We start from the raw sequence: 14,501 nt of genomic DNA on the forward strand, positions 1-14,501 counted from the left end.
CTGCCAAGCTTCCCGTGACCCTGCTCAGAATAAATCGGGCTTGGAAAATGGACGACAGGCGGAAAAGGCGCTATATAACAAAGAAACAGACAGGACGGGCACTGCATCTCTCGACTTTCTTTTTTCGTCTCTCTTTGTCCTAAGGGGTGCAGCTTTTAAAGTAAAACAAGCGACGCCACCGCGACACCCCATCCCGACCCTCTAAACACACCAGAATTACAGAAAAGACCAAACTCGGCTCCCTGTCGCTTAGCTACTGCCGGGGTCGGTTCCTGCCTTGTGCCCGGTGCTGCTGGCGGAGTGTTGGGCACCATGCCACACTGAATGCAGACTTGAGGAGTCCAAGTCTTTTCTCTTTTGTGTTTCCCACAACCCGAAAGTCCGATGGATTTGAATCCTGAACTTTTGCCGACCTGCCCCATTTCACAAAGCCCGTCTGCACCTCCGACGCACTTCGGGACGGCTAAGCGGTTTGCCGCTCGGTGGTTCAGCTCCGGGGTGTTACGCTGCAAAACTTTTTCGGGATGCTCCCGGTTGGACCGTCCGCGGTTTCATCGACCTCAGGCTTTCCAAATGTCGACTCGCGCGCAGGCACGGAGCTAAACTTGGGGGTCAAACCTCCTAAAACGTCCCCTTCGGTCATCGAGCCCGCCCTCGCATTGAAGGCACGCCGAGCGACTGCTGACTGACCGCCGGACAGCCAAAGTCCGCTTGAGGCGCCGGTTAGAACGAAAGGCGGCGGCGGCAGTGACTTACCCTCGCCAGGTGGGCGGCGTGCCGGATTCGGTCCACCATCTCCTTGCCTTCGGGGTGAATCCTGGCCACGTGAAGCCACATTCTCTCCCACGTCTGGCCGTCAATCGGGAAGCCGCTTCTGTTCACGTAGAAGAGCACTCCTCCATCTTTCTCGTCTTCCTCGCCCGAGGACCTACTGGCGCCGTTGGCCGAGCTGCCCGAGGCGCTCTCCCGGTCCCCGCGGCTGCAGCTCTTGGACCTCGCATGTTTGCTTAGCCTCGCCGCCGTGCTCGGGGTGCCGTTCGACCCGGGGCCGGTCATAGTATTGTAAGCGGCGGGTCTTTCCTGCCGGGCTGCGGCACCTAGCTCTCCATGCCGGCTTGTTTGGGGGGGGGGATCAGCGGCGAGCTTCAATCCATGAGACGCGCAGCGCCACTTGTCGGCTCTCGTGCCGGGGTAATTTAAACAAAAAGACACGTTAGCCGGCGGCGCCCCCCGTCAGTCGAGGAAGACGCGAAAGCTCAACAGCCCCATCTGTGCAGCCCGAGGCGCCCGGGCATTTGTTGCATGTGTGCGGCTGCCAAGTTCAAAGGTGTCGGCGGCCGCCGAGCTTCTCCCAACCCGCTGCTTTCGCCTCGCGATTTTAAAACGCGCTGAATGTCCACTGCCAAGTTTCCCAGGGGGAGAAATTTACAAAAAGATAAAATTAAAAAAAAAAATCAAACGTCTTCTCCCCCAAAACACAATCGTGCGCGACGCGAAGCTGCCACACTGCTAACGGCCAGTGGAATTCTGTTACCGAGTATCCCGGCAGCCAGCGCCGCATTTGATTGGCCGAGCCAACAAAGAAAAGGCGGGTTCTCGAAGGCGGGCCATTGAAGTCTTTTCTTCAGCGCGTCCCCATTGGCGGAAATCCCAACTAGAGGCGGGGCTGTCGATGTTGACTGACAGGATGGACTGGCCGGCGCTGTTTGGCCGCACGCGACTGCGTCGAAAGAAGCGAACTGCGGAAAGGCGCTTGAAAATGAGCCGCCAAGTATGAGCAGCGTGTCGTTATCGTTCTACTATCGGCACCCATGGACCACTTGTTGTGTTGGCTTCATGTCCACGAGACGTAAGCCCGGTTAATTCTCTATTAAGGGTACACTTCCCGAAGTATCGTTTTTATTGGTTAAAGACGTTCTCGTGCCCACTTTATCCCACTGTCATGTAAAGCCAGAGGGGACCACGGGGTACTTGATGCCAGGCGCCGTTCTACTGCAAATGTACAATTCAGACCGATTAATAAAGACGTGCCAGGTACATAACTAGAGGGTCAGCTGTCTGTATCTGTGCCCGTTGGGCCCCTGAGGACAGGATGAGCACAATGGAAAGGAGCTTTGAAGGCCAAGTCCTCCGTGCCTTCCACTTATGAGTTGTTCCATTTCTTCACTTGATGTTGTACAATAAGAGCCTCCATATTAAGTGGGACTTTGAGCTCCACAATTCAGGCTTCAAAGTTTAGTGAGGCTGACGACTCCAAGCACATCACAGAAGACCCCTGGCCAGGGCCGGATTTTCCTATAGGCTAACTAGGCTTCAGCCTAGGGCCTCAAGATCAAGAGGGGCCTACATTCAAATTGTTAGCAAAATTTTATTATCTCTCATGTAATTTACAAACTTAAAAATGGAAGGTGAAAGGGCCTCGTAAGTGGAATAGCCTAGGGCCTCTTTTCATATAAATCCGGCCCTGCCCCTTGGCATGGCCTTCTCCCAAATCCGCACAGCGGCTTTAGAGCTTGTAAGGGGCCATCAGGGACGTCACATGCTCAATTAGGCTTTTAGTGGGCGTGGCCAGAGTGTTGTGCTCATCTTTACATCCCATTAGTGAAGAATCACCTCGGGTGGCCGGCCACCTGCCGTTACCAATACAGAAGGTGGCACGGCGGCTAAGGCCAGGGCTCGAGCACTGGCACTGGTGAAGTCCACACAATCCCCATCTGTCCTCATGGCCTTCCTCCCAAAGCTCAACCACCTACCAGATAGGTGTGTCCTGTGACGGACTGGTATGCCCCCCTTCCCTCTCCCACCCGGAAATGGAAAAAACCGATTATAGAGCCAAAAAACACAACCTTCAAGTGGACAATGGAGGCCCAAACACTGAACTGGCACAACGAAGGAAGCTTTTGTGTTCAAATCAAAGGTAACGTGAAGCAAAAACCCAAAATGCTGAAGAATGCGGTTGGGGGGGGCTGGGGCGTGAGGGACTACTGGACATCAAAGACCCCACCTGGAGGTGCTCTTTTCATTTTTGAGACCACATCTGGAGTGTTGTGTGCAGTTCTGGTCAGCACCCTGCCAGAAAGACACAGCAGCACTTGAAGAGAAGACCAAGTGGGGGCACCACGGGACTTAAGGACACGTCCTGCTAGGACAGACCGAGAATTAAACCCATTTAGTCCAAACAGAGGAGACCACGTGGGGACCTCCCTTCAGGTCTTCAAAACCCTCAAAGGCATTGATAAGCTGAATGGGGGACACCAGTGGAAATGAAGGGAAGGGCATGTAGGACTGAGGCCAGGATGCAAAGAATTGTGGGCATCGGGAACCAACTACTGAGTCCTGGAGGTGAAGCAGAAACCTCGACACCCTTTAAGGAGGATGAGGATGAGGTGCTGGGGCAGCCTGGCTCTTAGCTAAACCAAGAAGCCTGATGGACTGAAGGGTCTCCTCGCGCTCGCTCGTCAGATTTACGTTCCTGTGCGACCGTCCCACCCACAGACTCCGGTGAGATTCTTATTGCAGGCACCGCTGGCCTTCGCGCCAAACCTCAGTTTTCCTTATCCAGGAGCAAAAGGTGAATTAACAAGAAAACTAAGCTGAAAAGTTAAAACAACGTCCAAAACAACAAATATTTATGAATGTCAGCCTCACAGCTCTGCTCGTTAATAAAAAAGGAATAAGAGAAAAAAGTCAAAATGATCAAATTAGAGGGAAAACGACTGGAAATGGGGGGGGGGGGGGGGGGGGGGGGGGGACCACCAACTGCTATCTACAATGAGGGCCACTCCACGTTCAGTCCTCTCAAACGCCCTTCAGGTCTCCAGAGCCTCCATTTTCCTCTCCGCTGCCTTGTGGAAGCCCCTCCATGACCTCCATGACCTCATCACATGCTCTTCTCTTTTAATAAACACGTCAATAGACAACGGATGTTCGAAACATTTCTGCACTTAAATATTTTCGTTGGAAACGGTGAAGGCGGGAGGAGAAGTAATTGGTTGTGTCCGAGTGTGTCACGTGACTGGGAACAGCGACTGTGTAGAAGAGCGACATCATTCTTAATGGAGTTAAACAAAAGTGCGGCAACTTTCAGACGTCCCTCGCACACAACGCATCTATAAATTGCTAGGGGTTGTCTGTCTGTCGTGTGGGGCGCTCGCGTACCCCCAGACTTCAATTCTCAATCTCGCTCTCAAATCTACAGCTCATGCTGTGTTACGTGTGACACAATCCATCTACTGTACGTACGGGTGACCTCAGCCATTGACTTGTGCTTTGGGTCGTCCTAACAGCAAGTAGCGATGCGGACCACGCAGGGGGCCGACCTGAAAAGCACTGCATGCGGCGCGGCCCCCCAGCAGAAAGTCCTGCACTAACACACAACTGGGGGTGTGGGAATCCCCCACTAGGTTACTGGGCTTTGGGTCAGCCCATGGCAACATGCCACGGACATTGCAGCAGCCTGGGCAGGGTACGCTGGGTTGTTTCGTGAGAGGGGCACACGCCACCTTTCCTTGAGGAGTGGAGGTGTTACTAGTCATTTATAAAATGGTGTGAACTGCAGCCGCCGTCAAGTTGTATGGACGACATTGCTGCCTTTATCCTGTACGACCAACCAATACTGCAACCGGAAATTTGGGGTGGAGGCCTTGGCGGGGTACGAGATTGTAACGTGACTCACTGACCGAGTTTCAGATGCTGTAGTTTTAATGACAGGCTGTCTCAGAGACGCGGCCCAAATGAAGTAGTGGGTCAGCATTACGTGACCATTAAAATGGAGGGGTGGCGTCAGTGCGCCTCACACGCGACACGCTCACGTGACGTTGAAGAATTACAACTCATATATTCTAACATGAGGAGAATCGTTTTAAATAGAAACCCTTTAATGCCGACTCGCTCTCCAGTGCTCCACAGTAACAGTCATGACGGCTTCAGCGGAGTTGAAAAGTTCAGAACAAAAACGGCTGACCTTCATCAGGAACCAGCCGTGTGAGGTAGACTTAGACCGGAGGACGCGGCTCTCAGTGCTTGTAGTGAGCCAGCGGTAGAGGCTGCTGAAACAGGTCCGCTCTCGTCTGAAACAAATGCCATTGGGCGACGTGTTTATGAGGACAGGACAGGCATGGCTTCGAACACGGGCAGCGCCATGTGTTAGTCTGGGCATTGAACGTCACAATCACCCTCCCCAGGAGGCAGTACTGTCTGATTTGGGCTTCGTGAACTGACAGACACAACTTTTTTGTGGACATTTCCAAATCCACCTCGACAGACAGAGGGACGTGCAGTGCCTGCGCCACTTTCTGTCGCTTTAGACATTCCCTTCTTGCCGAGTCCTCAAGCCATCTGCAGGCTACCATTGTCTCCAGTACCGCCGGCTCAAGGAGCTCCTCTGTAGCCGTTCTCGTGCAGTAATCGAGGGAGCGAATGTGTTCGCAAAGCCCAAAAAGGAATCCGCTCCTCTGCGACGAGAGATGGAACTGCCGGCACTTCTCCAACTCGCACAGCGTCTGCTGACGCTTGCCCCACGTTTTGCGCTTCACGTGGACGGGCACAGAGAAGCCCTTGCTGGTTTTCCGAACCGCAGCAATTCCATTGATGGTATCCACACACACGCTTGGCAAATGGGAAAACATGGAAACGTCTCTGATCTTGTCGGCGTGCTTCCTAGCAACGTGGGTCTGTAGATTTTTCGCCAGAATGGTGATTCTACACTGCGAGCACTGAACGGTCTTGGTGCGCGTCGATCGTCCGAGAATTCGGTGGTACAAAGGTGCTTCAGTTTTATGAAGCCAAGGATGGCCGTCATCTCCCAACGATAGTGGAAGAGTTCTGTGGGCCACGGGTAGCTCCATTATACGCAGCAAAACATCCTTGTCTACCGAAGTTGGCTCATGTGGTTGGTGGTCCGCAGTTGGCTCTGCTTTACCGAGCAAAACGCTTTTCTCATCCTCTGTAGATGATGCAGATGGTTGGGAATCCACAGGAAGACCAATAATATGGCGCAAAACACTTTTGTCATCCTCCAAAAATGGGGCAAGTGCTTGGGGACTCGCAGGGAGCTCCGTTTTACAAACCAAAAGGTGTTTGTCATCCTCTGGGAAAGGTAGAGAACTGAGGGGGCCCACCGGGAGCTCCGATTTACTGACCAAAGGAGAAAAAGGTACCAGGGTTAGGTGGTCCTCGGGGGTAAGGGGTGGCGAAAAGATAAAGGCTGGCGGTGTGGCATCAGCTTCCTTACACATGTTGATGTGGGTGATCATGTTGTTCTTGCGCAGAATTGTCTTGGCACACATTGGGCAGTGGAAGTGGCTGCCTGGCCTACACGGTAAATTGCACCTGCATATTTTATAGTCTGTAAAGAAAGGACAAAAAGTGAGCCATGGGGACTTCAGATGCCACTTGATGTACGGCAACAGTACAATAAAACTATCATTGTCACGTGTCTCCTTGGAGTTCTGTACCCTCCCCGCCGCTATTATTGGCACCCCAGGAAATAAAAAGGAGTTAATAAAAAAAAAAAAAAATCACCTTGTGGTGCGTGACCTTCACCTCACACTGAAAAAAATGAAAGAAATCCAACCACTGATTGAAGTCAATTTATTCTGAGAAAAACTAAACCACTCGTCCAGAAATAACAAAACCAGACGAGCCACGATTATCGGCAAACAATCTGGACCTGAACAGGCCATTCAGCCCAACAAAGCTCGCCCGTCCTACCAACTTCACTCCTCCAAAATAACAGCAGGTCAAGTTCTGAAGGTCCCTCAAGTCCTGCTGCCCACCACACTACTTGGTCACTTGTTCCACGTGTCTGTGGTTTATTAACCAGGTGTAAGTGAAGAGTTATTTTCCGTTGATGAGAGTGTGTAGGAACTTTCAAGCAGTAATCCACGACTTCCTGGGGCACCGAAGCTAAATTTTGAGGAAAGATCAGAGAACACAGAGTTCAAAATGAGGGAAAACTAAAACAAGAAGGTTTAATCCTGCAGCGCACCTTCATACAAGGGACGGAGCTCAAAGTGCTTCTTCACGGGAAGTCGATGAAATGGGGGCCTTCATAAGTCACGGAATGGCAATTAAAAAAAATCACTCCTTACCTGAAAATGTCCGAGTCTACAGTTGGGGCAAAAACTACAAAGTTCAAGTCAACTGATGCTGTGACCAACTTACCTGGAAGAGAACCCAAGTTTATGTTGGCCTCCAGTGAGCAAGATGGCAAGAGAGGTTAAAGAAAATCCACAAGGACCCCTGCTGGAGAAACACAGAAGAGAGTTGCATGTTTGGGTCACCATCAGACTACCTGGAAGAAAACCTCTTTTCTGTCATTTGACCACAAACGTAACCACCTGAATTTTGCTAACCACCACTGGAATTTTGATTGCAACTGTGTCCTGTGGTCAGGGGGGATGCAAGTTGATCCTTTGGATGACAAACACATTAGGTGGGCTGGGCATAAAAAGAGGGATGGCTACACCGAAAAGAACCTGATCCCCACTCTACAGTACGGTGGACGTTTGGCGATGGTGTGGCGCTGCTCTTCCTCCAAACACCCTGGGATCTTTGTAAGTGTCTTGTGACACCATGGACTCCATGAAACAGCAGGAGATTTCAAATGTAAATCTGGTCACCACTGCCAAGAAACTAAAGCCGAGTCATCGATGGATCTGTGCTCAAAAACAAATGTCCACATCAATGGATAAAATGGATCAAGGCACACCAAACTGGGCATCTGCCGTGGCCAACCCCGACCGGGAGGTAAACTCCACTGAACACATGTGGGGCGAGCTGAGGAGGATCTCGACCCCTGGATGATCTGGAGACTCTGTGAAGACGACTGGTCTCTGATTCCCTGCTCTGTACCCTCAAACCTTACAAGATGTTGCAGAAGACTCAGCTCTTTTAATTGATAAACGGAGGGTCTAAAGAGTGTGGAATAAATGCCGTGGAGTTTTGTTAAAATAATCTCTCATGAAGGAAAAATGACTTATCTCAGAAGAAATTTATTTCACTTAAAGGTTGGATTTCTATCATTTCTCTGTGTGGAATGAAGGTAATTCACCAAAAAAAAAAACACACTTTTACACTCATCCATACCAGGGGTGCCAACAATCGCAGGGACAACTAACAATATGGTCAGCATATAAAATCAAAACAGCATGAAAAGTACGCCAGTCGTCAGTCAGACATCAAGGTGATGAGCCAGCAGCACTCCGACCAAAACTACACTTTCAACTGTGAAGACCTGCTACTGTGGCTCAAAGTTTGAGAACCCCCCCCCCCCCCCCCCCCCAGTTTTTATTCAAATATACACAGTTCAGTGTCTCAAAGTACATGGAAATTAAAACATACAAACTGAGACCTGCTTACTTCACCCGTTAAGCTGCTGTCCTATGAGTCGCCCACCAGCCCCTCACAAACTCGTCTTCTGATTGTGTTGTGGCGTCGTGTCTGCCAGACCTGCTCCTATCGGAGACCCCTTCAGTTTCCAAGTCCCCTTTCAAGGTGTAGGACGCTGTAATCTTGGCTTTCATTGCAATTTCTTCAAAGTAAAGACCTACACTTTTAAGGGTTATTATGGTTGGCCTGTCTCAGTTTGTTATTTGCCTTTTTCTCACCAACATGATAGCAACATCCAGTGCGAGATCATCCATGTAATGTTTCAGAGGGAATAGTAACACGGTTTGATCGAGCGCTGCTTTTATAAACACACACACAGTAATCAACACAAGTGCGGACACCTGCAGGAATTGTCTGCAGCAACACTCAAGGCTTAACTAAGTTCCATTGCAGCAGGGCAGCTCGAGGTTACTAACCCATCACTTGATACCGGAAAGGGGCCTTTTGTAGATCTCTAAAAATTACATTAGTTTTCAATTTTTGGGAATGTACCGTGTTGGCAGACAGCCTGCCTTCCCTTTCTTGAGGTGTTTCATTCGCTCTTGCATCAGTTGCCCTTCTCCTGTGGGCAGACAGCCTGGTTTCCCTTTCTTCAGATGATTCACAGGGACCAAACGTGCCGCTAGATGGCGCCACTGTTAACGTCTGCTGCAACGTGCGGCCATCTTGTCGATGATAAGTATGGGGACATGTGCCGAACGTTGTGTCGGTGAAGAGGTGCCCTGCGCTTCACCACGGACATTTTTCCCCTCCTCCTGGTCACTAAAGAGCCCCATCTCCAGTCTGGTGGCGATCGGATGCCCAGTGCAGATTTGTATGGCAGACAGACAAACATACACACACACACACACATTGACTGTGCTTTATATATTAGATATATCTGTATCTCTATCTATTTATTTTTTTGTACCACTGGCGGTTTAGTCCTTACCTTTGTTCCGTTTCACATTATTCACTTGTCTAAAACTACTTAATGGCCTGTAAGAACTGGAACAATGGAGTGTTTGACTGGAAGTGTATACACACACACACACACTCGAGTTGAAAAGCGTTCATATTTTTGATAGCCGCCAATCTTTTTTAATTAAAGTACAATCACATAGTAGGCACAAATTACACTTAAGGTAGGTGAGAGCGCCTTACCTTTAAAAACAAGAGCATTTTTAAGGTGAACCTGAATGTGCTGCCGTGTCCTGCACAGTTTGGCCGGCTTGAAGTTCTGCACCGGGCACAGCGGGCAGTGAAACAGACTGCAGCAGGACGTACACTTCTTCAAAAGCAGAGGCGAATCTTCTGTCCAGACAGAGTGATGCATCTGAAATAAAAGACGTGCTGCGATTCAATGAGAGGCCACGAGCATTAACAAGACAAACAATGCAGGCAGGTAAACGCAGTGACACGCCGGGGTGAAGGCGGCCGCCTCCTGTGGCCTTTGCCAGGTTTGTGCCCCGTTGGCTCCTTGTGTTATAGAAGATCACCTTAGGTTTTGGTTTTGTAAAAGGCGCAGCGCTGTAAATACAGGTTTGTGCCCTGAATGGCAGTCACGTCCGTGTTCTCTGCCGTTTCTTTTTTTAAATAAACATGGCTGTATGAGACTGGATGTTTAAGCCTACAAGACAAAAGGGAGGTGAAGCGGCCCACCCAGAGGGCAGGTCACCCTGTACAGCGCACTGTCATGGTGGCCTTCAACTCTTCATGGAGTTCTGATTTACAGATGCAGCGATGCTAAGCAGCATTTCAGATCACTGATTCCTTGACCAAGCTGCTTATTTCGATGTTTCTTCACTTTTCAACTGCGGTAAATTTCCCTCTCAAACTGGACCTCTGAAAGGACATAAAGGGGTCAGGTTTCAGTTTGTTGTCTGTGATAGCAGGGGGGCTAACATTAGTGCTTTGGTCCAACGCGATCGTCCCTTTTGAATTTGATGCAGATGTCCATCAACTGACTTCACCCACCCGCTCACTTGCTCGTGTTCACTGCAGGTCTGGCCCGTTCAGACCGTGTCATGTGACTTGTGTCCTCTCGTCCACACAGCTGCTCGTCGATAGCAGATGCCCGCCTGGCCAAAGGCTTTTTTTTTTTCCCTGCAAGGCAGCCTGCCATGTGTCCACAGCTATGAAAACTCGCATACGAAAAGTCAGCAAGAACACCAAAGAAGCAGCAGACTGCTTAGATCAAACTTTCATAAAGTTTAGCGATGTACAAACAAATGTAATATTTGGGCACCGCAGCTGGTTACAGTTTAGACCTCGCTCAGTCGGTTTCTCTCGTTTTCACTCTCTCTTTGCACCAAAGAAGATCAGTGAGGTGATCTCAATGGGCTCAAACCCTCATCGGTTTGTCATGCTGTGTGGACTTGCTTGGTGTTGTCACAGACCGGGGATGCGGACCTGCGTCCTGCTCAACACTTGCCGGACAATCTTTAACTCCTCAATCCAACGCCCATCACATTGTGATCGGGGCAGCAGACGCCGATTTCTTTGCACACTTTTCTTATATTTTTTTTTTTGGCCACTGCTCTATCAGAGGGTACAATGTCAGTGCCCGATCCACATAAGGGCAATGTGCCCCTTGTGTTATTATTGTGGGCTACAGCAGCACGAGGCTCAGTGACTTCCACATTTCCCCCCCGACATGGACATTGATGGTTGCTGCAGTGTCAGAAGTGCTTAGGGGGCTAACATCTTTTTTTTTTGTCCTACTTGACTGCAGTCTTTTTACTTTTTTCCCCCCCAAGGTCGACCTTTGAGGGACCAAATTCACCCGGCACCTCACAGCAGTTTGGCCGTACAGCGCCGTATGCATTACTTTCATTATCTGTGTCACATGGTCTGCACCATCGCTAATGCTTCGTTCAACTAATGGCGCACTACAGCTGGCCTCACAGCTTCTCGTTCACAAACAACTGTGTTTAGACTGAAGACTCCGCCCCACTCATGAATATTGATGACTTACCATAACACAGAAGTATTCAGGATATTTTTGCAGCATCTTATTTTATCCACTAGATGGCAGCAGAATCCTGTCCCAAGAGTTACGTGAACTTTACAATGCAATATGGAGCATTAATAATAATAATAATAACTTTATTTATATTGCACCTTTCCCACGCTCAAAGCACTTCACAGAATTTCAGAACAGGCCATATACAACACTGAATACAAATAATTCCCATATAAAAAAAAAACAAAGATAAATACAGAGCTTTGAAATTAAACAAGAATCAAAAAACCGAATAAAAAACGAAGACTACAATAAAACCCTGAACATAATTTGGGGTACAAACACAAATCTTCCTGGGCCCCTGGACAAAGAGGGTAAAGAGAACGAAGGCTGGAATGTCAGGTCCTGAACAAAGCAGTTTGAAGTTTGCTTTGTTATTTTAAGAATACTTGAACTGAATCGGCTGATGTGATTTATTTAGGGGGTCTGCGCACCATAAGGCCGAAGGCTCCATCACCCCTTTAGGGCAGCAACGAGATTTCCCCAGTCAGTGGGCGGACTGGAGCGGCGTGATGGAGGAGCTCACCCAGGTAAGGTAGTCCGCACCTAGAATTTTATTACACGTCTCCCGTGTCAGAGGGCCTCTCAAAATGGCCCTCCGACAGGACATTTCAGTTTCTTCAGGCTTAACCGTTAATTTCATGGAATTCCGAGCCCAGCACGGGATGAACGCCAAGGAGGTGAAGTGTGGGAGAACGACGAGGACTATGACGGCGACAACATGCTGCGGGACACGGCCAAGCAGGGCTGAGCATGCAGGACAAAGTCAGCCGCGGAGGTCGTCAAACTGTCAGATCTTTCTGCCCACACGAAAGCAGCGCTTTAACATCACGACACGAGCGGCGCCCTCCACGTCAAAAGCTGGATGTTTAACGCAGAAAACACAACTGCTTGCTGTGGATGGATGAGCCACCAGAAGTCACTAAATACTTGCAGAGATTTCAGAAAGCATCAGAACCATCACCTGCTCCTTATCGTTATCGTGACATTTATTTGCATTCTACTTTAGCGGCCCGGCGTTTCATTAAAATCACAAAACATCGACAAGAAGTAACGAGACTGTCGGCGCGGCCTCCGTCTTCGCGCAAACGAGCCCAGCTGGGCGGACCGCACACTCGTAGCCCCCCGCAGTCTGACAGTGCAATGAAGCGCTGGGAGTGGCCGTGGCCTCAGCCTAAACCGTCACACAGAACGAAAGCCCCAAGCGCCACGGTTCCGTTAACTGAGAAAAGCCCACCCGCCCGGAGATGCTCCGGTTCGGGTCAGTCTGCGCGCCGGACGTGTGTTTTTAGGTAAGTGAAGGGAATGGCGAGAGACGGCAGCGCACACGTGCGCCATGTGAAAAGTGAACCTCAACGGACTCGTTATACCTTAAAGCGCACTCGGGCTCCAAGACGCCGCGGCGTTCTCTCCTACGGCAGCCCCGCGTCTTCTGTGCCATAAACTTCCGGCTTCCGCCCTCTTGCGTCACGGGACGCGCACGCCTTGCAAATCGATCTGCTGCCACCTGCTGTTCAGGGGTTGAACTGCAACGTGAAAGATGTCGAGATGGACACATCAGGAGTGCACGTGACAGGAAGGACTGAAAATCAAGTCGGAAAGTGGGCACAAAGCCCCTCACTCTGTGGGTTTGCTATTAGCACAGCTGTGTGGAGTTAAAAAGAAGGAATATTCACACTGGCACTGCTCTGGGTAATCACAAGGCACGTGCTTACAGCCAGTGCTGGGCCATCGCCTGCTGTCCTAATGAACTTCATCTTCTGACTGCCTGCTTTATGAAAACCTCGATGATCAAAGTGTGCGAGGAATAAGGTGACATACATAAATGACATCTGTCCGGTGGCACGTGTCCCAGGGCTCGGAGGGGCTGGTGATGGCGCACAGACACACAAGGGCACGTGCCACTCTCCTGGTCTGGTCAGTTGGGTGACGACAAGCTGCTTCATGGACCTCATCACATTACATCTCCATTTAATTCAGGTCCCTGATTTTAAGACATGCTGGCCAGAGTCTTCATGTGGACCCTCGCCTGGCAGCCCCCACGACTGATTGTTCCACTGTAGTGCCCACTGTCTTGCAGCTTTAATGCCAACTTGAACAGAACACCTTTATTTTATATGGGATCTTTCTGTACTGCCTTAAAGATGGAAGGTTATATGTGTACACATATTTGTGTTAAATGACTCACTCGGGGGGCACACCACGCGTTAACAGCTGTGAGCTGCAGCCCAACACTCAATCTGCTGAAGGACCACCCGCTGCAAAAAAAAAAACAAAAAAAAAAAACACAAACTCCAAGGACAAAAAAACAACATTTAATTTTTATATAGCGCCTTTCTGTAGTGACGCACAAGCAGGCCATTTTATAGTTGTCACAAATGGAGGACCAAAAGATTAAGTGACTCTGTCACCAGTCCACTAGAGGGCGAACTGTCAGAACAAAACTCTGTTTATGGTGAAACGAGCATGCTTTATCTATATGGACTGTCATTGCAAGGCACTATATAACACAATGCAAACTGTATTAAAAGCACAACCAACTAACAGCATATAGTGCCTCGACATGGCAGGCAGTGTGGCATTGTGGTTAAGGCTTTGGACTTCAAACGCTCCGGTTGTGGGTTCAGATCCTACTTCTGACACCACTGTGTCACCCTGAGCAGGTCACTTCACCTGCCTGTTGTACCTCACATGTTGTAAGCCCCTTTGGATAAAAGCGTCATCTAAGTAAGTAAATGGCAAAGCCTCTCTTAGCACAGTCACAAGGCACTATATAATGCAATGTAAACTTTATGTTGAACAAATAAATATTATATAGTGCACCACACCGACACAAGGCACTGACAGTGCAGACTTTGTTATGTAGCTCCCTTATATAGTGCCTTACAAGTAGATACCTGGAGAATCAAAGGGTTAAGCAACTCTGCCAGGCCATCCAGAGAGATAATGGCTCTGATTTGCATTTCAACTCCCAGTCCACTAGAGGGCACACAGTTCCAACAAAACTCCAAATAAGGGGGCACTAACAAGCATGATATACAGTATAGCGCCTTTCACAGTCTGCATCATCACAACGCACTAAATAATAAACATTTCTTTTATATTG

At 49.5% G+C, this 14,501-nt stretch overlaps 1 protein-coding gene across 2 annotated transcripts in view; it reads right to left on the reverse strand.

The window, feature by feature from the left end:
• vash2 (vasohibin 2) overlaps positions 1-12,911 on the reverse strand; it is a 41,715-nt gene extending 28,804 nt beyond the window's left edge. Inside the window, exons 1-2 of one of the 2 annotated variants that reach the window (XM_028820907.2) lie at positions 12,766-12,911; positions 9,535-9,706 (exon numbers count right to left, since the gene is read on the reverse strand). In XM_028820907.2, the coding sequence (XP_028676740.2) occupies positions 9,535-9,552 (18 nt within the window). In that variant the 5' untranslated portion in view covers positions 9,553-9,706; positions 12,766-12,911. Of the gene's footprint in view, positions 1-756; positions 1,749-9,534; positions 9,707-12,765 lie in introns of those variants that run through there. The other variant, XM_028820906.2, reaches the window with a different exon arrangement.
• Positions 12,912-14,501: the final 1,590 nt, after the last annotated feature.

Source organism: Erpetoichthys calabaricus, chromosome 15 (assembly GCF_900747795.2).
Source record: "Erpetoichthys calabaricus chromosome 15, fErpCal1.3, whole genome shotgun sequence".
NCBI classification, from domain to species: Eukaryota; Metazoa; Chordata; class Cladistia; order Polypteriformes; family Polypteridae; genus Erpetoichthys; species Erpetoichthys calabaricus.